A 24,389-nucleotide genomic window follows, 5' to 3' on the forward strand; every position below is an offset into this window, starting at 1 on the left:
GGCCATCTTGGAGCTTTAGACAGGCTCTGGTAGTGTGGAACTAGCGTGGTTACAACCGAGAGAAAAAGTTCACCGCTATACGTTTGCCGACTGAAAAAAAAAATGTCAGGAGACGACGATCAGCAGGAGCAGACTATTGCTGACGACTTGGTCGTCACCAAATATAAAATGGGTGCTGATATAGCAAATCGTAAGTGTGCCTGAACGTTTCATGTTAAGGTAATCATCGTAGTCCAAATCCTAGTGTCATTTAGCTAGCCGGCTAGGTATGTAGCTTCTGTGCGGCCATGTGTATCTCAGTCTGATGCCGATAAGGGAGTTTAGTAGGAAAAATATATTGTCACTTTATTTTAAGAATTCACTACTATTGCAGGTAAAACAAATATATTTCTTGGAGTAAACAACGCCGTTTACACGTTTGCTGGGAGCTTGTAAAATTTGCTTTTAAAATGGCTAGCTAGCACGTTAATACCAGCTATGTATAGCTGCAGTTCAGCCGCGCATGCCATGGCGCGCGACAGCCTACGTGCACGTGAAGCGCGAGCTGCCCGCCGGACGGCAGTACAAGCTAATCACGCTCTGTGCAGAGTATTAACGTGCTGTAGTGGTCAGCTGTATGTAATTTAAACTCGCTTGAGAAATGCAATTGCTTAATGCACTAATTGGGCAGTGAACAAAGTGGGAGTTCCGCGTCCATGCCTAGCTGGTCGGCTAGCTGGCTAGCGTTGCTGTGGTAGTAGTGGTAACCTTGTTCGGTTAAAGCGTGTGTAACGCCGACGAGAACGGGAGTCACTGAACGGGGGTTAGCTTCGTATCTCATCGCCTGGTGCAGTGCTGGCAGCGGGTATATTTAAAATGCTTTTGCTTTTTGCTCGACTGCAATTGCTTGTTCGGCTCTTCTTTCCCAGAGGCTTTGCGGGCAGTGGCGGAGGCAGCGAAGCCCGGCGTTTCCGTGCTTGACTTGTGCGATAAAGGGGACGCCTTCATTGCCGCCGAGACCAGCAAAGTGTTCAAAAAGGAGAAGGAAATAAAGAAAGGTAGATATGACAGTACCGCCGTACATAGATCAGCTCGGGTGACATTTCATGGAAAAGTTGGTGGTTTTCAAGGTGTGTGTGTGTGTGTGTGTGTGTGTGTGTGTGTGTGTGTCTCTGTCACAGGGATCGCCTTCCCCACATGCGTGTCCGTCAACAACTGTGTGTGTCACTTCTCACCTCTGAAGAGTGACCCTGACTATACGCTACAAGACGGCGACTTAGTTAAAATGTAATACTTGCACTACCTTCCTTTCTGGATTCCTTCTGTATTTGTAGTCTGTTCTATTTTAATGAGTCGGGTTACCCTAATGTTCCCTGCCCTGGTCACTGTGTCTGTTTCTCTCTGAAGTGATCTTGGAGTTCATGTGGATGGCTTCATCTCCAATGTAGCACACAGTCTTGTGGTTGGTGCTACCAAGGTTAGTCACTCTATATGGACTTTGTGCATATAACACACTTAAATGAGTGTCTTGGTGTTGTTTTGACTGTAAGCCACATGACTGTCCAATCCCAATAACCATGACACTTTTAATGTGTTCACATCTGGCTCTTCTGACAGGACACTCCAGTAACTGGGAGGACAGCCGATGTGATCAAAGCAGCTCATCTCTGTGCTGAAGCAGCTCTGAGGCTGGTTAAGCCTGGGAATCAGGTATGTGTGTGTCAGCAGGGGTGTTGCGGTGTGATGGGACTTAGAGCTGCAGACCTGGGACCAGTTCGTGCCTCATGTGAGAGATTGAATCTAGATGATAAGTATTTAGGCTGTCTGATACCTGATAATTAAGGGGTTGCTTGTGATCCCATATTGAGGAGAAATGGCACATCTGGACAAACAAAGCCTGTTTTATTGGCGCTCGATGAATTTTAACTCTTTACTAATAAAGGAAACGCTTGCTGCCTGAGTGGTGTTGGTTGAATAGGTCAGTTTCTGAACATCCCTTTTGTAATTACTTTATTAATGATTCTGACCTTGACTAATGCTTCCTTGGGGCAAAAAAAAATAGCAGGAGGAACATAAGCTAATTTCTTTTCCTGAAATAAAGTAACCTTTTATTTTTTTCCTTTTATTCTAATTCATAGAGTTTGGATGAGCTGACAGGTGCTGTATTGGTGTGTGTCTCCTGAGTGGTTGTTCTCAGTCAGACTGATAGCTTGTTTTCTGCTTTCGTTTCAGAACACGCAGGTCACAGAAGCTTGGGACAAGATTGCTCAGTCCTTCAAATGCATGGCCATCGAAGGTGAGGCACACGGCAGTAAGCGCACCTTGGACCATATGGCTCCTTGGTCTCACCACTGCCACTCCTGTCTCTCTGCAGGTATGCTGTCCCATCAGCTGAAGCAGCATGTCATTGACGGAGAGAAGACCATTATCCAGAACCCCACGGACCAGCAGAGGTCAGGAGGCATAGGCAACCCACGCATGGTTACCGTAATATTATTCCTATAGCTACCATAGGGTACATGTAGCTAGCGGAATCCTATAGCTCACGATTCTTTGCAAGAGCAGTTGGTTCCGAATAGAATTTGCCACACTGATGTTGCTAATCGGATGCAAGAAGTAGTTTGCGTCTTGCAAACTAAAGCATGTCACCGGTGTGGCCATGGCACTGTTTGTGCAAGTGTAGAGTTGACTTGGAGTCATTCACCCCTTGTTCAGGAAGGACCACGAGAAGGCTGAGTTTGACGTGCACGAGGTGTATGCTGTGGATGTGCTGATCAGCACAGGCGAGGGAAAAGTGAGCACCAACTTGCTCTCAGCTTTTGCATATTGTATAAACCTCTGCATAATCTCAGTGTTCTACAATATTCCCTGACAACTAGGCTAAAGACTCAGGCCAGAGGACCACTGTCTACAAGCGAGACCCGAGCAAGCAGTATGGGCTAAAGATGAAAACTTCAAGAATATTTTTTAGTGAGGTAGAGAGACGCTTTGATGCCATGCCCTTCACCCTCAGGTAAAGTTGGGCTTTAATGACGTTTTCAGATGTCTCGCAGTAAAGATGTTGAACTATACAGCAAAATGCATCAGTCTGGGACAGCATTTTGCCACGAACACTGTATGGCATCCTCTGTAATAGCCCCACCCTGTGGATATTTCTAGAATGGCTCAGCTCTGTGTAGTCAAAATATTTTTGGAAATCGTTACACAAAATCTGAAGCTGAGTTAGGTCACATTCATCCAAGGGCAGCTTTTATTTGCAATTAGTGCGCAAATAAATGTGCAAATAAATCTGATTTATTTGTTCTACATCATTTGTCACCTTTTGTGATTGACAGCCCACTCTCTGGTCATCCCATGTTCTCTTACACATATCTTTTTGCCCTCCCTCAGGGCATTTGAGGATGAGAGCAAGGCTCGTATGGGCGTAGTTGAGTGTGCCAAGCACGAGCTGCTGCAGCCCTTCAACGTGCTGCACGAGAAGGAAGGTACGTCATCAGCACACCCATGCACTTCACACTGGGTCATTCACAGAAAGGCAAACCAAACCTAAGTGCATTAATCTGCACAGGGCCAAGTCAGGCTTTCACAGCCGCATGCTGACCGCTGGATGCCTCTGGACCAACGCTGATGCTAGCGACATGCTCTGTGGTTCGTTTCCTTCCACCTAAGTCATCCTCTCTCTCCTCAGGCGAGTATGTTGCGCAGTTTAAATTCACCGTGCTGCTCATGGCCAATGGGCCCCTGCGGATCACTGGAGGATCCTTCGAGCCGGACCTCTACAAGTCCGAGTACGAGGTGCAGGACCCCGAGCTGAAGGTAAGATGGGATGGAAGCTGCTGCAGTTCTGACCTCTTGACCGCTTTCATAATTTTTGTTTCTTTGGTAATAAAATGAATGCGTCTGGTTATTTTTGGTTGATCTCTGGGGCCTCTGTTTGCAGGCCTTGTTGCAAAGCTCTGCCAGCCGGAAAGCACAAAAGAAAAAGAAAAAGAAGGTTGGTTCTCTTTTCGGTTTGAAATCCATACCAGAACTTGCGTACTTAATTAATAATTTTTTTTTTTTTTTGTATTTTGGAACACCGTTACACCTGTGACTATTTGTTCCCAGGCAACGAAGACGGTAGAAAATGCAACAGGACAGCCGATGGAGGTGGAGAACGAGACTGCCAAGTAGATCCTCCCCTGCCCCCTTTCATCAGCTATACTGACCGACAAGAGAGATGTCCTCCAAATGACCCAAAGTACAGAACCTTCAAAGCGAGTCCCGCCATGCCCCACTGAGAAGCCTTCCAGCCTAGCCTTCTGTCTGTCTACATGCCTCCGAGTTAGCTACGAAAGACTGCTCTGGGCTACATGTCATCCATGCAAGCCCAAACGGCATGCGGTCTGAACGTCCTTGTGATGGGCTAGTGGTAGTTGCAGGTGAACAGGCGCTAGATACAACCTAACTGCCTGTGTTTACAGGAGGCATGTGTTTGGGGGTTGGGGGGTGGGGTGGGGGGTTTGCCCCTCTCTTTTTACAAACTGTCACTGTAAAACCAATCACAGAAAATAAAAGCAAAGTGGCAGCACCGTTGAAGTATCGTCACTGCAGTGTGCCAATGATTATTTTATACCTGAGACTCCGGTTTGGAATATTCCGATTTCCTTTTGTGATGAGTTGATGTTATAGTTTGGATTTAGATGTTCGAATGCTCCAACTTTGGTATGAGCTTTGCAGCAATGTGCAACAACAGTGGATATGTTCACTATATTGTGATGTAGTCTGGTGTTGCTACTGTCGGTTGGAACTCACTAGTCATTTTAATTTTCCCTGTCAATAGAGTACGGCACTTGGCAGTTGTTTTAGTTTCAGTTGAGCTGTGTCTGAGCCTGACAGCAAAAATGATCATGCCATTTTCCTATAATTGTCAAAAGAATAAATGAAATTGGCCAATTTAGCACCTAGTGTGATTTTCTAACTCTCCTGTATTGCCTTTTTGGTTTGTTCTTACTTTTGTTTTGAAATTCTTGTTAATTGCCTTCACAACCAACATTAACCAGTAATAACCAGGTTATTTGTGATAATATAAAAGTATATATGTGGGGAATAATTGGTGAATGACAAGTTGGCCCCATTCAAGATAGTCCTTGGATTCTTCACTTTTATCGGGTAGCCTAAAATAAGGAGATACTTCTTAGTCCTCCACCCCTTTAAAACAGCTCTACCACAACACTGACAAGAATTGCAGAGCATGGTTCTGAACTGATGTCATCAAAATTTAAATAAATTTTATAACATTACAGTGTAACTCCAATAACAAATCTCACTCCAATAGCAGATCTTTTGTTAAGGTCAGATGTTAGTTATTTAAAGTAGCCTAGTTGTGAACAAGTGTTTTGTCAGAGTAGTTTTAGTTATGTTGTCAGAGGATGGTTTTTCAGTGAATTTATTACAGTAGTTGTAATGATAGATAATCCTATAATGTAAAATGAAAGTTAAAAGATGTCTACATAAATGCAGTTCTTTTAATAGTAAAGAGATTGTAGGAAAGTGCTTGATTTACCATTATAGCTGGCTTTATTGTATGGCGAATTTGATTATTTGTTCTCTGTAGTACTATGATAATAAAGCAGTGGTATAATATTTGAATTGATGTTACTTCAACATGAGAGGCCCTTAATCATTTATTAAGAAATAACATTTTCCCAGTTAAAGCCAAGGTTTACTCTACATGTTACTATACATTTGCTTTGGTGTTATTTAAGTCATCTACTTTGTTCGAGTTGGAGGTAATTTTAAATTAATTGGAGACCTTTTAAACTTTAATTCACTATCAGATTTTCATTGGGTTAAAGGTTTATATTAAGTTGTCTGTCTAAACAGATTCAGAAATTGAAGCCTTGCCTTTTAAGAGCTTCTGATTGGCCATTTGTCATAATTAGGAGGTAAGTGCACCTGCAACTGTATTTAAGGGCCTACCTTTTCACCCTTAAATGAGAAGCAATTAGGGCAAGACTTTAAATAAATCGTGACCTTTCACAGTTCTAGCTCCTCAAGAGCAATCTACAAACAAAAATTCCCGAATGGAATTAGCTTTGATTTGAAAAGATATACTGCTCTGAGACAACAGCAATAGAACTGGGGAAGAGGTTGGGGGTATCATGTTAAGTTATCCATATCCACAGAGTCTTAACATCACAATAGCCAAAAAGGTCATCATGGAGGGGAGAAGCCCCTACTCCAAGATTAGCAAAGAAACAAACAGACGTTTGCTGGCAATCACCTGAGCAAAGAAAGTGTTCTCTGGTCAGATGAAATGAAACTAATTGGCCATAACTGAGTGCTTTGTATGGAGGAAAAAGTGAACACAAGGGTGCATGTTGTGGATGTGTCTTACTGAAAGTGCACTTCTGAAACTGAACTGAACCGTGATGGATTATCTAGATATAAAACAATATCAAGTTGAAATGCAGTTACAACTGGATATTCAGTACAGTGATCCAAAGATTCCTACAAGGTTGATGTAAGTAAGTTTATAAACATGAATTATACTAGTTCTGCCATCAAGAGTGGGCAAATATTGAGAATGTTGAGAAGCTTGAAATGTTGAGAAGCTTCTGGAAGTTTACCCTATGTAATTCAGTTAAACAATTAAAAGGCAATACATATCTGACCCAATGAAAATGCAATAACAGTAAATAAAACTTGAAAGACACTTCTATTGACTGATTTTGAAATTTTAGTCTCTTATGGACGTAAACTGGTAGACACATCAATACTGTATGGATTTGAAAGAATTTTAATGTTTAGTCTAGGTGTATGTGCGCCTTTTAGCCTCAAATTAATTCTATCATAACTTTTAGGAAAAAAATTAATGCTCTCTGTGAAAAAGATTATGTATTCTAACAGTCATTCAAGTATGAATTTATGACTGGCCTGTTCGGAAAAGGTGTCATTTGGATGTCTAATGTTGATTACTGTTTCACTTTATTACAAACATCTGGTTGTTTCACGATTCTATCCCAATGTATCCCATTGAGAGTAATATTCGATATACATACATCTTTTGAGAGAGTTTGGTCTAGGCGCAATTAAATGTCGGTTTTTAAGTCCATTACGCTGGTCTACTATCCTTCACAATAATCACACTTGGTGGTTTCTGCTCAGTTCCATAAGCTACCTCTACTACCACGACAGAATTCATTACCCAGAACCATTGACGCTGTCGCGAGAATGTGACGTATTTAATGATATAAAAGACCTGCGCGTTCGTCATGACGTCCTCTTGAAGTCGTTGCCTTCGCTTGTCGAGGTGAGGAAGTTGCTGTTCTTTATAGTTGTTTAGAGCAGCCAGAACAATCCAAATTAATCAAGACTTATGAAGGTTCATCCATTAACATTTTCAGTCTTTTTTCCCTCTACAGAAACGTCTCCAATATGAGAGCGAAGGTAAGTGGTCGTTTATTATCGGGTTAAGTATATATCCCATGTTGGCTAGAGACAATGTGGATACCGTGGCTAGTTGGTTAGCTAGCTTGCTTGTGGATCTAGTCATATTGGCTAATGCTACACCTTTAGATGATCACATTTGAGCCTAAGTGTTTTGCTCCCTTAAATCTTGTCCGTCCGATGTTAACCGGTGAGTTTCGTAGTTATCCAACAAAAGATCAAAAATGGCGTCTTTTTTTTTCTTCAGATATCGCTAGTTGTAGTGAAGCGAGTCGAGTCGGCACTGCTTCACAACTATGAAGCGACATGGCTAGCTAGCTGTGATGTTAGCGACCTTGCAAATAAACACAGCATTTACGCCATTTAGCAGACGATCTTCTCCAGGCGTAGCTTGCCTAGGTCATACAGATTTGGCAGTAAAGCTTGTCTTTTGGCACTACCTAGTTGGCTATCTAGCGTTAGCTATCAATGGATTCTGTATTACGGGCCTTGAAGGTGCTGTCACTAGTTAGAAAAGACGTTATTTAACACTAGTCTTGGCATTGGCGGTATAGATGTAGCTCAGCTGCGTCATCTGTGGTTCACTTTTTGTGCAGCAGTTAGATTTAACCTGCAGTAGTTAACATTGGTATGGATGGACGTGCATGTTGCTGTTCTAAGGGAGCTAGCTAAATACGTACCTTTTCAATGTGTTTTTTGTTATTTTTTTTCTCGATTCACCTTTATTACATTAACTCGGATATGCTTAAACCTGACCTATTAACATAATGTAAAGCTGTCCAGGTGAGACTGCCTGTCCTGTGCTTCATAAGTGTTTTCATTTTTGTGTTTGTGGTGTCCCCCCCCCCAGTGGAGAAAGAAGCGCATGCGTAGGTATGTAACAACTCACCTGACTTAATTTCTTCAGACCACTTTGGCACAGTGGGGAGGGACAGCTCACTTGTTTTGTCTTTTTTCTTTTGTAGGCTGAAGCGTAAAAGGAGAAAGATGAGGCAGAGGTCCAAGTAAAATGCAACCTGTCTGCTGCAGCTGAGGGAAGGGTGCTTCATCTTGGATTTCCCCCTTAATCGAGAGTCTTGTGGAAACGTCAGCTGAAGACATTGCCATCTGTCTCACCACCTACAAGACTGCTACCTCCTTCAGAGGACTGCCTGGCAGGACAGTTGGATCTTGGTTGTGATGACCTTACTCTCTTTGGACTTTCCAGCCTCCTTAGCTCAGCATTTCTCTTGTTAATACCTTTCAATAAATGTTTAAAAATATGTATTTGTGTGGTCATTGAGGAATTGATGAATGCTGTGTTCACTTTGGAAGTCATGCTCTGAAGGAGTAAACGAGGCATCGGTAATGCTGAATGGAGTGCTCAGACTGGCTCTGTATGCAAGACTGGTAGTTTTCCCTTTTGACCCAAAGTATATAATTTCTAATGTGATGAGCACACTGGGTAGTCTATTCCTAATTATAGACTGATACAGTATTTAGACAGGTGGATTTGCTGTATCTGTGTGATGGTATGTGCTTAATGGTACTTTAATTTGACAGGTATAGCTTTCACTGCTCTATATTGAGTTATCACTGCAGAACTGCTGGTGTAGGGGGGTATGCAGTAACGTCTCCACCCTCCCTCAGGCATAGGGTGATTAAGCTCCTGCATTAACGAGTCTTAAAAAGCTCTTGAGGACAGCTCGGTTTTTGCCGAGTCAATTTTGTGCGTGTATGGCTTGCGTGTGTCAGTTTTAGTTTAGTTATGCTCACACCCCACCACCTACGCTACGATTAAATGACCAAGCTTGTAAGTCTAGTAAAACAAATTTGATGGTTGTTGCTGTGCTGTGGCCGGATTTTGTGTGGAAAGCTATTAGACAAAATCCCCACGTATGGATTGCACAACCTTTTAAATCGGCATTTTCTTGTCAAAATCTGATTGCTCTTAAGGAACGTGTGTGTGGGGGAGTCCGCACTACTGAAAAGTTGTCAAGTAATGTATTTTATGGCAACTCATTTTAATTTTATTCTCTGACCACGAAAATAAATGTTTTTAAAAATCATCTGGCTCTATAAGCTTTGACTGCAATTGATATTAGTTTTAAGTCTTTAAAAACCCAAATCTTATATTTTAAAAAAATGTTTGGGTGTTTGATACAGTAAGGTATCTACTCCCCCTTAATATATATAATCAGCCCGCAGGCTTTAATATATCATTTCTAAAAGCAGTGACAGCTTTGCTCGTCACATATTGTGAAAACCTCTGGCACTACACTATCAGATAGAATTGAGGTTCCATATGGACCACCAGAATAGGGCCACAGCACTTGGCTGCTAGCTTTAATTAACCATTTACTCCCGTCTGCACAATAACGGATGCGATCTTTTGGGCTGTGTCCGTCTATCGTAGGCAATAAGGTATCGCGTAGATTGCTTTTTTTTTTTATAGTAAAGAACTAGTGAGGTCTGACTTTTTGGGGTTAAGTTTGTGAAAAGGAAGAGCAAAAACAAGGAGGGCTTGCCGCCTGCAAAACACGCCCTCTATGCCAGAGAAACTAAAATTCTACAGTCTTAGCGGTACGCAAGCCATGTCCGTCGAAACCTCTGGCGCTTTTTGCTGAGAAAACTTGTTGAAATGAAATGTATTAAACATTTTTTTTTTCAAGCGCAAATGTATGCAATCTATATGCGTATAAAACGTAAGAGTTACTGCTGAACGCGGAACTTCTGTAAAAGTACCAGTACAACAGAGCGAGACGTGGCGATGTCATCTGGAGATGCAGGGCCGAGTGTCGGTGGTGGTCTTGACGCTGCAGACTCAGCCATGCCTGAGGACTTGCAGCCTCGGGGTACCACAGGGAAACGTTTTATTACTGCCTTGTTATCATTCGCAAAGTGCCTCGGTGCCTTGCTGCCCGTTTACTTAGCGGGTTATTTCGGGTTAAGTATCAGTTTAGTTCTATTCGGACTTGCGGTGTATATGGGTTGGAAACACCACCGCGATGCAAAACAGACACGACTGCACAGCGCCATGTATTTGATGGAGAATGAAAAAGGTTACACTACCACGCAGGTTTTCAGAAGCAAGCGTGATCTACCGGCATGGGTAAGGATTTAATGTATATTGACTTACTTGTCTGTATCAGCACAGGTGTTTTTTCAAGTGAACATCTGCTAAACAACTGCAAGCAAGGCTTTGATCTTTTCGTCCAAGGCGAACAAACCTCAATATGTTGTGTACAGTGTCTTTGGTAATTGCGCTTACGGTTGACGCGACGAGAGCGATTTTTATGGAGCTATCAGAATTGGTTTTTCAGTAGCATATAGACTTACTCTCAATACAACAGTCGTTACTGGGGCTATTATGTGAAGAGGTATTCCACTTATTCCATTAGAGCACAAATACATATGTCAAAAACTGCCAGACGGGCTGGAGAAAGTGATGACAGGGACAACGCTACTGACGTGCACTGTTATCTCGCTCATACTCTTTCCATTAGACGCATCTCACAGGCTTGTGTGTTTCTCTTTCTTCACTTGCACCCTGCTTGCGGTGTTCCTCTCCTCCCCTGCTAACGCCGTCGCATTCCATAGCCCCACCAGCCCTGGCTATATTTGGACATTTAAGGATCCGATCTCCAGAGAATGAATCAGCATCCCATGAGATACTAAGATAGGCTGTGCAAATCAAATGTTATGTGAAGAATTTGGTCTGAAGTGTTGTGAAAATATTTAGCAAAAGTCTGATGAATTTCTGAAGCTATTATTAACTGGAAAAGAGAGCAAGTCCCTGGTACTTGGAAGCTGTCTGGTTGGGTCTCCCCAAGTTTATTAACTTACTGTTTCAATACGCCCCCCTTTTATTCTCTTGTGCAATTTTTAGGGGAATTGTATTTGAAAGCCACCAATTCGGACAAATGCTACTTTGATTCTGAGCTTGATTTGAGCTTCGGTTCCAATCAGCTAGTAATGGACATTCAGTAGATTTGTCTTGGTTGGTGATGTGTCTTGATTGATCAAGAAACCTGCTGTTTGGAAATAAAGCTGTTATACATGAAGAGTACACATGAACATGTATGGGGATCATTGTTCTAACTTAGATATGACTATGTTATATAGGAAATGGTACAATTTTTCAATATTACAAATTTTAAGAGGTTTCATGATCTGGACATGAGTTTGATGGTAACTGATAATTACTAGTCATAGTTCCTGGCTATACATAATCAGATAACTGCATAGTCCCCACCCTTCCTTAGAGGTTTTAATTTTTTTTACTTAGACACATACTTACATACTTGTAACCATTGTGACAACAACACATTATCCCATATATTTAGTTTCTCAAAAGAATGTATCTTTTAATTCCAGGGGTTGAGAGAAACAGATTACCTCAAGTCTGATCTCATGATCCAATCTGCAAATCGTCCATTTGTCACGTTGCTCTTTTTCTTCCCGCCATTAGAATCCCATTCAAGTTTTACATCTTCCACTAAATCCTCTAAATACCGAGTAGTGCCCAAACTGGGGCTTCATCTTTTCAGTATGCCGCATTGACCTGCTTATGTCTGACAGAGTATATATAAGTTTCTGTTTGTTATTTTGTGCAGGTGAACTTTCCAGATGTGGAGAAAGTGGAATGGCTAAATAAGGTATAGTACTGTACCATTATCAAATGTACTCCTGTACATCTATATGAAAATCCAGGAAATATACTGAAATGTTCACCTTTTGCATACGTATTTCAGCAGTTTAACGTATGCGCTCCCTAGCACAACATTTCCATGTGTAATTTTCTAAAAGTCATACACCTTTTGGTGCTTTGCAGGTCTTTGCATTAACAGTTTAGGAGCTCTAGTCAGTACAGATCATCTAAAATGGAAAGTCATGGCTTTTTATAAGCAGTCCTCTGCAGTGGGTCTAACTAAACTGATTTGCTATAATACAGTGAAAGTCTTGCAGAAAGCAGAGACTGTGGGGAGATCATCAGCAAAATTAAGCTGGTCTTGCACAAGCCCACACTGTTCCAAGGTTTCTCTCTCTCTCTCTCTCTCTCTCTCTCTCTCTCTCTCTCTCTCTCTCTTTTCTTCTCTCTCTCTCTCTCTCTCTCTCTCTCTCTCTCTCTCTCTCTCTCTCTCTCTCTCTCTAACACATGATCTTTTTTGTCTTTCTACATAGCCTCCACCCAGCCACCTTTGAGCCACTGCAGACCGCATTTCCCTTTCTTTTGGACTGCAGCCCTTTTGTTTGTGACACTATGACCTTAGCATATTTTCAAACCATGCTATCAGAAGGGATCGGGGGAAAGGAAGCCCAGTCTGAGTAGCATTTAGAGTTTACAGATAGTTTGCGTGTAGTTGAGCATGATCAGTTCAGGATAGCTCACACCACAAAGCACACATGCTCTAAAGCTTTGGGTCTCGCCTTAGGCAGGGGGGAGGAGCTGGAGATGAGAGGTTTTGCACCACAAAATTTAATACTTCATATTTAGCACTTCTGAAGCAACTACACATACAATGCTTTTCTACATAGACCTTCGAAAAGCATAATCTGTTTGTTTTTTGTTAAAGCAAAAATTTTCTGCTTTGCAGTGGGTAGCATATTAAGCAATGCAGAATTTTGACTCAGTTGGCTAATTTGTCAGCATTTTTGTAATAGTGAATGATTAATGATGTACATCACTTTTCAGAAATGTAGGCAGAAGGCCATAGTTTATCTCTGTGCTATAGTAACATGATCACACAAAATAAATAATTTGCGGCTCAGTCAGGAAGTGCTATGATATAAATCTAGGTGGTTAGCCTTTTTATATTTTTTCCGTTCTTGTGCATACACATGCACATTATTATTTGCATATACATTTACACTTACAGCTATGTCCTGCACTACATTGTATATTGACTTTCCCTTATACACTTAGCCACAAGTAAAACAGTATCCGTGATGTGATGGTTGTGTTTCTCAGCAGCTGGTTAAACAGCCTTCAGTGTCTAAGCAGCCGTTGTTGTGCAGATTCTGCAGCAGGCCTGGCCTTTCGTGGGACAGTACCTGGAGAAGCTGCTGGTGGAGACAGTGGCTCCCTCGATCAGAGCCTCCAGCGCCCACCTTCAGACCTTTAGCTTCACCAAAGTCAACCTGGGAGACAAGGTTTGCCCTCTGTCTGATTTAACTTGCTTCATAGTTTGTGCTCATTGTTCTCAAGGTTCAGGTATTTTTGTCAGTTTGCATAAGTGAATGTGGTTGCTTTATTAAAATCTTTGATGTGAGTCTAAAGCCGTTTGTTCCTACAGCCTATGAAGGTGGTGGGGGTGAAAGCTCACACTGAGCACGACAAGCGTCAGGTCTTACTAGACATTTACATCAGGTTGGTCCATTCTATAACCCAGTTTCCTTGACTTATCACCGAAGCGAAATATGCGGTCAGAAAAATGATCATGGATAGCCAGTCATTAAAAAACTTGGAGGCGAGTTCTTGATTTTAGGGTCTCCTGTTTGCAGCTATGCTGGAGATGTAGAGATCAATGTGGACGTGAAGAAGTACTTCTGTAGAGCGGGAGTGAAAGGAATTCAGGTACGTATCTGAAGAATGGAAGAGCAGCACATTTCCCCTGTTAAAAAGAGGATCCTGAATGATTTTTCTTCTTCATCTTCTCATCCTCAGCTACATGGAAAAATGAGGGTGATCCTGGAGCCACTGATAGGAGATGTCCCTCTTGTTGGAGCGATCACCATGTTTTTCATCCGTAGACCTGTGAGTTTCCATTTCCATTTTTTTCAAAAATTTGAAAACCCTAAGAAATATATGCCACAGAATGTAATACATTTACCCATTTTCACAAAATTACTATGCTGTTTCAGAGTGTTTAGCACTTTTACACTTTTACTTTCTATTCATCTGTTCTTTCTTTTGTTCCGACAGAAGCTGGACATCAACTGGACAGGTCTTACCAACTTACTGGATATTCCAGGTCTGAGGTAAGTGGGGTACTCTGATGTATTTTGTGTTGCTGCTGATATTAAAACCATAGCAAAAACCAGTGGGACAGTGACTGATTATTTGCATCCTGCCATGGGGTGACTCGCAGATTCTAAAGTTATTTTTACCATCAGACTCTTCTTTTAAGAGGCACCACAACCATTATCTCAACTTAATATCATTACCTAGGGGCTTCCATTCTGTCCCACCATCAGTAATGCTGATCCTGTCTCCACCCCACATTCGTTTGCAGCACCATGTCAGACACTATGGTAATGGACGCCATCTCTTCTTTCCTGGTGCTCCCTAACCGCCTGACTGTGCCTTTGGTGGCTGACCTGCATGTAGCACAGCTCCGTTCACCCCTGCCGCGGGTAATGTTGTTACTGTCGGTGCAGTGCTGTGACAATAAAGAAGTCTTTTGTAGTTCCGTCAGTACGTGGAAATTAACTCTTTAAGACTTGGATTTCTGGACATAACTCATGCCCAGTTATGGACTGTTACAATGTCACTGATATTATGAATTATGGGATATTCCACTAAAATTAGCCTGTGGCAACAAAACCAGCTGGATTTGTTTGTAGGCTCTGACAATTTTTGTTGTGCATTAATATATTGAACAAAACTGACGACCCCCCCCCCACCAAGTCTAGATGACACATGTTGCCTTGTTCTTGCAGGGAATAGTGCGAATACATCTGCTGGAGGCTGAGAACCTGGCTGCCAAAGACAATTACATCAAGGGTGTAATCGCTGGCAAGTCAGACCCTTATGCTTTGCTGCGAGTGGGCACTCAGGTCTTCACGTCCCACCACGTGGACAACAACCTCAACCCCCAGTGGCGGGAGATGTATGAGGTGCGAGAGAAAGCGAGAATGAGTTGATGCCTCTCACTGACTGGCTGTTTGGTGGTGGTTTTAAAGTGGATTGCAGTGGTAGTCATGTGTAAAGTTTTTTCAGCTAGATTTGAAATATAATACATGAAAAGCTCATTCTGAATTACAGGCACACAGAACTGTCAAATCTCAATAAAATTTCTAGCATATTATGTTGTGGAAAATAACAATCCATATAAATAATTCATTATAAATATTTGATGTTTGTATCTAAATTAGTAGATATGCTGTTTTCTTTTTTAAATTTAGTTCATTACTTTTGAAAGCTGACAGAATGGTCACACTTAGTCAAACCAAAACTGTGGTTACAATGTTGTAACCACTGGCAACACTGGTAACAGAGAAGTGTTGCATGATAGAGGATGTGACTGTCATGTGCTGTGATCAGATGAGATCAGCAGGGTGGGGGAGCAGGAAAATAAGATTTTTTAAAATACATGTATATAACCACTGTTTTATTTGCTGTAATCATTGTGCAATATCTTGATGTTGTGTTGTCTCAGTATTTTGAAGTAGTCATTGTAACCACTTATGGTCAGCTTGTTTTCTTTTTTCTGTGTGCATGGTTTGGGGGGGGGATATGTATATTTGTGTGTGTGTGTCTGTGTTTGTGTCTGTGTGTTATGTAATAGGTAATAGTTCATGAGGTTCCTGGCCAGGAACTGGAGGTGGAGGTGTTTGATAAAGACCCTGATCAAGATGACTTCCTGGGAAGGTATTCTCATATCCTACTATTAGCAGTAGCAGTAACTACTGTGAACTGAAAACCCCTGTCACACTCTTCATCCAACTCCACGTTATTGTCTCTGACCCCCGCCTGCCTCTTGTTGTTGGCTCACAGAGTCAAGCTGGACTTGGTCCTGGTAAAGAAAGCAAGAATTTTGGAGGCGGTAGAGACCATTTTATATTTGTTCATTTATGTTCTCTTCTCCCCTAGAAAAAGTTACATTTACCAAGTTAAGTAATTAACGGAGCTGTAAATCTCCTCTCTTTAAACACATTTAAATACGTCTCAATGTATCCCATACTGTTATTCTAACTAGTTCAGTCCTTTCTTGCTCTGCTTGCCCCTTCTGTGGTTTCAGTGGTTCACTCTGAAGGATGCACCAACTGGCAAGGTTCATCTTAGGTTGGAGTGGCTTTCATTGCTATCCTCTGCAGAGCGCCTTAGTGAGGTAAAACCCAGCCATATTTGTTACACAACCATAACTGTCTCGTACTGTAAGACTAGGGTCTTCAAACACAGATTAAGCTTGGTCATAGGTTAAAGGACACTAGTGGTGTGGAAGTTTGTATTTGGAAAAAAAAACAGTTTAGAATTATTGGTAATATGGCCTACCACCTGGACTGTCAATCCTTGACTGAATTCACAGGTGCTCCAGAAGAACCAAAACCTCACTGTCTCCAGCAAGACCACTTACCTGCCTTCAGCCGCCATCTTGACTGTGTACTTGGACCGAGCACAGGATCTACCTGTGAGTGGCACTGCGCTGTTCTCTTGGAACATGCTCCTCTGTGTTATGCTTTGTTGACATATGGATCACGACTATGCTGCAGATGCTGCGCTAATACCATGCTATGTTCTATTGCAGATGAAGAAAGGCAATAAGGTCCCCAGCCCTATGGTGCAACTATCTATCCAGGATGCCACCAAAGAAAGCAAGGTGATGCTTAAGTGGAGTAAAGCTCATCAACTCTACACAGTTTCTTTGTTTGTTTGTTTTTTGTTAAATATCTTTCCTGCCCTTTCAGACTGTTTATGGGACCAGCAACCCCGTGTGGGAGGATGCCTTTACCTTCTTCATCCACGACCCTCGCAAGCAGGACCTTGACATTCAGGTATTTCATCGTTGCTGATTTATTGCATATTGCTCTAGGCAGTCTTCTCTCTCTCTCAACATACAGTTGTTTGTAAGCCACTTGTGATACATCTGTCATGTGTAGGTTGAGTGTTTAAGGAATGACCAAAATACCATTATGAACCTAGCCCCAAATCTGTATGATCTTCATGGGTTATTGGCTCTCACTCCAATTAGCCATGTGAGCATTTAACATGATCATGGTAACACTATGGCTTTAAGTAAACACACCTCTGCCTTCTCAGTTCATTTGTGTACACCTCCTCTGTTTGCTCCAGGTAAAAGATGATGACAGGTCTCTGACTCTGGGCACTCTGTCCATTCCTCTGTCACGCCTGTTGTCTGTGGCTGATCTCAGCATGGATCAGTGGTTCCAGCTGGACAAGTCTGGACCTGCCAGTCGCATCTACATGAATATTATACTGAGGGTAAGTGCACCCTCTCAAACATAGACCAATTACAAGTGTTTCTCTTGTAAATATAGTTCTTTTTTCTTGTTTTGGTTTTGCATTTGACATTAAGGTAAAACAGTTACATCTTAAATGTTTCAGTTCTCTAAGTCTCTCACCTTTGAGACTCGAGTTGGAGAACAATGAGAGAAGGTGTGGTTTGCATTTGTGGGGCTCAGGTTCTGTGGCTTGACCAGGATGCCAGCTCCACCACTCCTGTGTCCCCGTACCCCTCAGTTTCATTGTCTGATGATGGAGAAGAAGGTGTCATACCAGATTTGACCACAGGAGGAACCTGCATTCTACCAACCCCCACACTTCCAGAGCACACCAGCCCAGACTCCAGCTTTGCCATCGAGGTGAGTTGCCACTGCACTACAGGAGCCACAATGCTTGAAGTAGTTTAACTCTAATATGTTCAAAAAGGATTCTGTTAATAGTAAGGGGGGGGGGGGGGGTCACAACTGGCCCAACAGAAACCTCAGGTGTGCGTATGTTTCTCTAGTCATTTTAGAAGTAAAATGTAAAATGGAGCATTTTAATATTTCAGGGTGTTCTGCGGATCCACCTGGTGGAGGCCCATGACCTTGTTGCAAAGGATAGCTTCATGGGTGGCATGATGAAGGGCAAGAGTGACCCCTACATGAAGATCCAAGTGGGGGGGCTGACCTTTAAGAGCCACGTCATTAAAGAGAACCTCAACCCAGTGTGGAACGAACTTTATGAGGTATGCTGACAGAGAAGAGGATGATCACAGTGGATCTGACTGGTTTTTGCCTCAGTGCTATATGATAGGCTCCACATGTTCAGTTTTTTGTATTTTTCTGACTCGGAAGGACATGTTGATACACTCAGTTCTTCTCTGCTTTGCATTTCTGATCATTGTTGAGAGATATTCCTAAAGATAGAGATATTCCTGCAGGTCATTCTCACAGCACTGCCAGGCCAGGAGGTGCAATTCAACATGTATGACAAAGACCTGGATCAGGATGACTTCCTCGGCAGGTGAGGGGAAAGAAGTTTCTTCTTCCTGCCTTCTTAATGCTGCATTTATTCTTTTTGTCAATGGTGCTGCCTCTTATGCATCAGTGAAGACCTAGTTTATTTTTAGACAGTTTTGATTTCTTGATACCTACTTATTCAAATGCTTGCAGTATGCTGCATTGCGTACATGTTTGTACTGGGTTCAGTATGTATCTAAATTATAGTTACATTTTAGAAACTAATATAGGTATGTTTGTTTATTCATTTTGGTTATAATATCCCTTGCTGTAAAATGAATGTTTAAAAAATGATATATTGTCATTATTATTTTTTTAATAATCAGTTATTTGCTTGCAGGTTTAAGCTGAATTTAAGTGACCTCATTAGTGCCCAATATACTGATCAGGTGGGTCGCTCATCTTAAGATGACTGACTTTGACATGTCTGTTTGTAGGCAGATAACGCTGACTATGCCCCTAAATGTTTATGTCCATATGAATTCACATGCAAATATTTTCATGCGTGTTTGTGTGTGTGTCATAGTGGTACACCCTGAATGATGTGAAATCAGGAAGGGTTCATCTACTAATGGAATGGCTGCCAAGAGTCTCAGACCCACTAAGACTGGAGCAGGTAAACTCATCCTCATTCCGTGCATTGTATTCTTTAGACAATCATCCCTAAATCACATTAGCATCGTATTCTATTGAACTTCTGCCCATCGGTATATCTTGATGTTCTGTTCAAACATTCTGACTGATTGCCTTGTGTGGTGTTCAGATCTTGCGCTACCAGTGTCAGGAGTCCTATGCAAATAAGGCTGTGCCCTCTGCTGCTGTGCTCTTTGTGTATGTGGAAAGGGCCTATGGTCTTCCTGTGAGTTTACTTCTCATTCATTAACATGGAAGTGATGCAAATGTCCCTTGGGAAAACTTAATGCACAGTTTCTAGTGCTTGTGAGTTCAATGGGTATTGTCAAATTTGATGGATATCAGTGATGTTAATTCTTATTGTAACTATTGTAGTCTTGGTTCCTCTCAAGGTTTCTTCCGCATGCTCTAGGGAGTTTTTCCTTGCCACTGTGGCCCCTTGGCTTGCTCACTGGGGACTTGGACTCAGACATTTGTAAATCTGCTTTGTGACAACATCTGTTATAAAAAGTGCTATATAAATAGATTTGACTTGACTTTACTTGACTTTATTGTTTATAGTTGAAGAAGAATGGGAAAGAGCCAAAAGCTGGAGCTGAGTTGTCCCTCAGAAATATATCCTATAGGACTAAAGTAAGACTCAGTAAAGTTTAGAAACTTTCAAAGGGTTTAACACATACTTTTGCATTTGTACATTTTGTCTGCAATGTCTATAGCACACATTTGAATTCATGTACAGAAAATGTAAACATTTGTTTTATTTAAATTAGTGTTATTGTAAAGAACAGTAAGTTCAATGCATGATTTCAAAAGCTATATAATAAAGCTGTGATGGTTATTTGAGTAATTAATTTATGTATTTACTAGTATTGTCATAAACAGAAAGGTACACACTGGCACATTATCATCTTGTCCTGACAGCTTGCTGATCGCTCAACATCTCCACGCTGGGACGAAGCTTTCTCCTTTCTGGTTCATGACCCCAGAGAGGACACCCTTATTCTGAAGGTGCAAACACTTTGTAAAGAATCAGTTTAATTGTGTGACACCATTTGGCAGCACTCATTCAGTCTTTCATTTGTGATTGCCAGCAACACGATACTATATTTGTAACCATAATATTCAAAGATCTCGTTTAAGGATGTGATTTTATGATCCACGAGTCAGTGTTTATGTGAGACAAGATTGTTTGTGTGTATGTGTGTGTGTGTGTGTGTGTGTGTGTGTGTATGTGTGTGTGTGTGTGTGTGTGTGTGTGTGCGTGTGTGTGTGTGTGTTTTAGGTTTTCCATAGCTGGGGACAGCCTCTGGGTTCAGTTGTGCTGCCTGTGAAGGACATAATGGCAGAGCAGGCCTTGGTGCTGGATCGCTGGCTCACCTTGGATGGAGCCTTGCCTGAGAGTCAGTTATTAATAAGGGCTGAACTCAAGGTAACAGAAGAACATACACACACAGAAGTATTGTCCTGTATGCACCTCAGCTAGATTGATCCTTGGTCTTTTCAAAGCTTGACTCTTATCTGTGGTCAAGCTGCTGGATTCTAAGAGGGCACAGTATGCTGATGCTAGCAGTGGCACTGAAGAGGTGGAACTTAGCATCCCCAGTGCTGACACAGTGTCTGCAGCCAATCAGGATCTCAGACACAGGACAGTCTCCGCCCAGGGGTAGGTCATAAATGCTGCCATAACTACAGTGGTTGATTTTCAGTGATTTTCAAAGGCTTGTTAAATAGATTGTGTGTGTGTGTGTGTGTGTGTGTGTGTGTGTGTGTGTGTGTGTGTGTGTATGTGTCTGTGTGTGTGTGTTTATTTGTTTTTGTTTGAATATTTGTATTTGTAGAAACGCAGATGCACAAGCCAGTGGGCGGGGTCAAGTGAAACTCTCTATTGCCTATTCTACTGAGGAGAACAGACTTGTCATAACTATCTGTTCTTGCAGGTCTGGTTTTACACTTATGTATATAACTAAACTGTACTCCACACATTGTATAAGCTAGTGCTTTAGTCTGTACCTGCCTTCTCATATTACTGAATCATGTGAAAAGGTTACAGTGCACAACATGTCTTATTTTCAGCATGGCTTTTAAGCATTACTAGACCCAAATATTAAAAGCTCAGATATTCAGCAGATCACATAAACACAATGCACACAAACAAGCAAATGAATTATTGCTAAATTGTATACAGTACACAGGGTCAAAACACTGTTACCCCCATCGTGAGTTTTGTCCTAATGTGCTCTGTTAAGGCTTTCTAGAGCAGGACTGGATTTGATGCGCTAAAGCATTTATAGGTGGCATTTCTCTGCGCCGTTCATAGACAGATGGAGAGAGTGTGGTGCTGGTGAGCTCAGCATCTCTGACACAATTTTTTACCTTTGCTGTGTAGAAAGCTGCCATGCCGCTCCAAAGATGGCTTGGACCCTTATGTTTCCTTCATTCTCCAGCCCGACAAAAACAGAAGCACCAAAAGAAAAACCAATGTGAAGAAGCGAGATCTTAATCCTGAGTTCAATGAGAGGTGACTGAGAGTTTACTCATCAGTGCAATCTTCAATTAAGTCTGACTGGACATGAACATTGTCAGAGCTCATTTAACACTGTGTGTCTTGCTGAGTTACTTGACCTCAGGCGCTCCCTCACTCTGTGTGTGGTGCTTGCCTCTTTAGGTTTTATTTTGACTTCTCCCTGGAGGATGCCATGCAAAGACACCTTGACCTGTCAGTCAAAAACAGTGTTTCTTTTTTGAGCCGTGAGAGAGAGCTGATTGGCAAGGTATTATATGTGCACTGTCAGTTTCAAATATCATTTAATGCTTTACTGTCAGATTATCAGAAACTGCAAAAGACCACAACCATTGCATTATTTATAAAACTCCTGAATGGCTAAGCATGAAAATCATAATGCGGTGTGGTGCTTTGTGTTTCAGCTCCAGTTAGACCTGAATCAATTGGATCTCAGAGCAGGCGACCAACGGTGGTAAGCACCTCTTCCTCAGCTGTCTTTTGCTCAATGGTTAAGGAGTTTAAATAATAATCAGAAGGCTGTGTGTTCAAGCCCCACCACTGCCAATCTGCCAGTGTTGTGTCCTTGAAAAAGGCCCTTAACTTTCAATTGCTCAAGTTGCTTTGGATAAAAGCATTAGGAAATTCTAAAAATCGTAAATTCTAAAAATTGTATGTCTTTGGTTTGTCCATTTCCAGGTATGATTTAACAGATGAGACCAACTGATCTGGCCTGGGGAGGTTTTATCACAGTCACTTTACGCCCTGGTTCCCAGGCTGCATTTGCATGTTGCTGTTACCTATATACCTTTGTGCATTGTATGCTTGTGATTTAAGTTTGGTAGTTACTGGGGCTTTTATCCCCAACATGACCAAATGTGTTTTTGGCAGGCGGTATGCAAGACTCAGCACATATCGGCAGAATCACAACAAGGAAAATAACCCTTAAGGATGTCCACATCATCATTGCTTCTCCTTATATTTGTTATGTTCCTTTCTTTGACAAAAGGTTGATTACTTCAACATTGTTTATATATATATATATATATATATATATATATATATATATATATATATATATATATATATATATATATATATATATATCCGAATTTTAAAGAATAGTTATTTTTTACTCTTTTTAATTTAACCAGCTTTATTCTCAAAAAACCGGGCGGTTCTTTAAATAACTTAGAATATATTTACTGTTGGGTAGAATTCGTATTAGTTATACAGTGGGGTAAGTGTCGCGTGTTACACTAGCTTTAAGAGTACACGAGCTGTGAAAATCAGAATAATTTATGTGATCTTAGCGCTGCAGTCGGGCTCTGTTTGCTAAGTTCAGTTAATTGCTTTAATTCGTTTTCTGGCATTTATTTGCACTTTTTGCCTTATGCAATTTTGCTACCAGTCTGGTAAACTGCTGTCCACTGTGTAGTGATTTCTGGAAGAAAGATATTTATCTGTGTGTATATCAGAAGTGTCGACGTTTGCCTTAAGGCTGTTTTGAGTTTCATATATGTTTTGAATTTCACAGATTCTGAAATCTTTAACATATCGGTAATGTATCAATCACTGTGCTTTTTGTATTCGTTGCAAACAAACGTATTTGTCATCATCTTTGAGGACTTTGAGACAACATTAATTCTTTTGTTGGAAGTGTCGATGGTCAAAGACTGGTTCTCTTGCAGCTAGTGTTGGAACTGTTACAGAATATTTTTAAAAGCCTTAATTAAAATTGTCCCGTGGAAGTGGAGAGGAAACCCAACTGAGTCACTGAGAGTCTGTAACGAAGCTGTTTTATTAAAATGCTCTTTGCACTTTAACTAATGTGTTTGCTTCCACTGGGTTTAATTGACCTCCGTCAAGAGTGTGGAAATCATGCCGCTCTGTTTATTAATGTTAATGGTAAGTGCACATACTGGATTTTTTTCTTATGTAATGCCCTTTTTATATTTAATGGAATTTTAAAAAATTGAAATGTTTAAGGGTATTTAATAACTATTAAGGCATTAATGAAGTATATTTAATAATTATTCAGTTACTATTTAAATTGTCAATCATTAATAAATCTTGAATTTGCACTGATAGGATTTAGATTTGGGAGTAGGTGTCCCATTCGTGAGGTAGCAGTGACGGTTTTTACCACTAGGCAAACCACGTAAAAAAGCCGTTTTTTTTTTTTTTTTACCAATACGCAAGAGAGCCCCCAGCCATAACTTTGCTTGGATCCCCAGAAATGCCAAATCCTATCAGTATTAGCGATGTTTGCATGTACACACACGCACTCAAACACTTCAGTAGCGGAGTAACGCACCCCTTACATTTAGATGAGCTACAAGATCATATGGCAATATGTTAAATCAATACAATACAAGGTATTTGCTTCAAAATGTATGGGACTCAGTGACACGCTGAAATAATGCTGACCAGTGGAAGGTAATTACTGTTTTACTGTACTAAAGAGTGCAAGTAGGTGTCCCTCCAGACATTTAGCTGGACGGGGAGCTGAAATACCCTATTGTCCAGCCTAAAACCGGACATCTGACCACCTTAGTTGAGATGAAAACAGCGGATATTAAATAACTATATTCAAAAAAGGTAAGAAAGTGCAGGTTGTGCTGCAGTGGAAAAAAAATCAGAAGAGATTTTGACGATCCAAACAATAGTCTGGATGTAG

General features: G+C 41.3%; 2 protein-coding genes and 1 long non-coding RNA gene across 7 annotated transcripts; all 3 read left to right on the forward strand.

The window, feature by feature from the left end:
* Positions 1-13: 13 nt before the first annotated feature.
* pa2g4b (proliferation-associated 2G4, b) lies at positions 14-4,918 on the forward strand. Of its 2 annotated transcripts, XM_027016522.3 has the most exons (13): positions 16-190; positions 909-1,037; positions 1,161-1,266; positions 1,387-1,456; positions 1,597-1,689; positions 2,212-2,275; positions 2,354-2,432; positions 2,695-2,773; positions 2,859-2,992; positions 3,370-3,464; positions 3,668-3,795; positions 3,920-3,973; positions 4,087-4,918. In XM_027016522.3, exons 1-13 carry the CDS (start codon positions 103-105, stop codon positions 4,150-4,152), a joined length of 1,185 nt encoding a protein of 394 aa, XP_026872323.2. In that variant the 5' UTR covers positions 16-102; the 3' UTR covers positions 4,153-4,918. The 2 variants fall into 2 exon arrangements, with proteins under 2 accessions (XP_026872324.2, XP_026872323.2); XM_027016523.3 differs by lacking the exons at positions 3,920-3,973; positions 4,087-4,918 and having other exon boundaries at positions 14-190; positions 3,548-3,686.
* A 1,495-nt stretch (positions 4,919-6,413) lies between these two features.
* LOC145652959 (uncharacterized) lies at positions 6,414-8,672 on the forward strand. 2 transcript variants are annotated; one of them, XR_014119250.1, is made up of 5 exons: positions 6,414-6,484; positions 7,129-7,273; positions 7,386-7,410; positions 8,261-8,283; positions 8,376-8,672. It is a non-coding gene; the product is annotated as an uncharacterized LOC145652959 (long non-coding RNA). The 2 variants fall into 2 exon arrangements; XR_014119251.1 differs by having other exon boundaries at positions 6,470-6,484; positions 7,159-7,273.
* A 1,034-nt stretch (positions 8,673-9,706) lies between these two features.
* On the forward strand, positions 9,707-23,539 carry esyt1a (extended synaptotagmin-like protein 1a). 3 transcript variants are annotated; one of them, XM_081704635.1, is made up of 31 exons: positions 9,711-10,501; positions 12,006-12,047; positions 13,408-13,542; positions 13,686-13,759; positions 13,894-13,966; positions 14,057-14,146; positions 14,315-14,370; positions 14,625-14,745; positions 15,052-15,228; positions 15,900-15,982; positions 16,109-16,157; positions 16,353-16,442; positions 16,641-16,742; positions 16,860-16,931; positions 17,020-17,106; positions 17,405-17,554; positions 17,755-17,934; positions 18,126-18,302; positions 18,498-18,580; positions 18,917-18,965; positions 19,103-19,192; positions 19,340-19,435; positions 19,771-19,842; positions 20,131-20,217; positions 20,492-20,638; positions 20,739-20,872; positions 21,048-21,146; positions 21,596-21,727; positions 21,875-21,980; positions 22,135-22,184; positions 22,409-23,539. In XM_081704635.1, exons 1-31 carry the CDS (start codon positions 10,160-10,162, stop codon positions 22,434-22,436), a joined length of 3,273 nt encoding a protein of 1,090 aa, XP_081560761.1. In that variant the 5' UTR covers positions 9,711-10,159; the 3' UTR covers positions 22,437-23,539. The 3 variants fall into 3 exon arrangements, 2 of the variants coding, with proteins under 2 accessions (XP_081560760.1, XP_081560761.1); XM_081704634.1 differs by having other exon boundaries at positions 9,710-10,501; positions 14,057-14,370; XR_014119156.1 differs by lacking the exons at positions 21,875-21,980; positions 22,135-22,184; positions 22,409-23,539 and having other exon boundaries at positions 9,707-10,501; positions 14,057-14,370; positions 20,716-20,872.
* Positions 23,540-24,389: the final 850 nt, after the last annotated feature.

This window comes from Electrophorus electricus, chromosome 21 (genome assembly GCF_041902795.1).
Source record: "Electrophorus electricus isolate QZ-2024a chromosome 21, ASM4190279v1, whole genome shotgun sequence".
NCBI classification, from domain to species: Eukaryota; Metazoa; Chordata; class Actinopteri; order Gymnotiformes; family Gymnotidae; genus Electrophorus; species Electrophorus electricus.

What these genes read in the sequence shown, in the direction of transcription:
- esyt1a (XM_081704634.1), top strand. Translation starts at nt 10,160, where the DNA reads ATGTCATCTGGAGATGCAGGGCCGAGTGTCGGTGGTGGTCTTGACGCT. An exon ending in TTACTAGACATTTACATCAG is followed by an intron (nt 13,760 to 13,893) that starts GTTGGTCCATTC and finishes TCCTGTTTGCAG; the next exon opens with CTATGCTGGAGATGTAGAGA. An exon ending in ACCCACTAAGACTGGAGCAG is followed by an intron (nt 19,193 to 19,339) that starts GTAAACTCATCC and finishes TGTGGTGTTCAG; the next exon opens with ATCTTGCGCTACCAGTGTCA.
- pa2g4b (XM_027016522.3), top strand. Translation starts at nt 103, where the DNA reads ATGTCAGGAGACGACGATCAGCAGGAGCAGACTATTGCTGACGACTTG. An exon ending in GCCATGCCCTTCACCCTCAG is followed by an intron (nt 2,993 to 3,369) that starts GTAAAGTTGGGC and finishes GCCCTCCCTCAG; the next exon opens with GGCATTTGAGGATGAGAGCA. An exon ending in TGCAGGACCCCGAGCTGAAG is followed by an intron (nt 3,796 to 3,919) that starts GTAAGATGGGAT and finishes CTCTGTTTGCAG; the next exon opens with GCCTTGTTGCAAAGCTCTGC.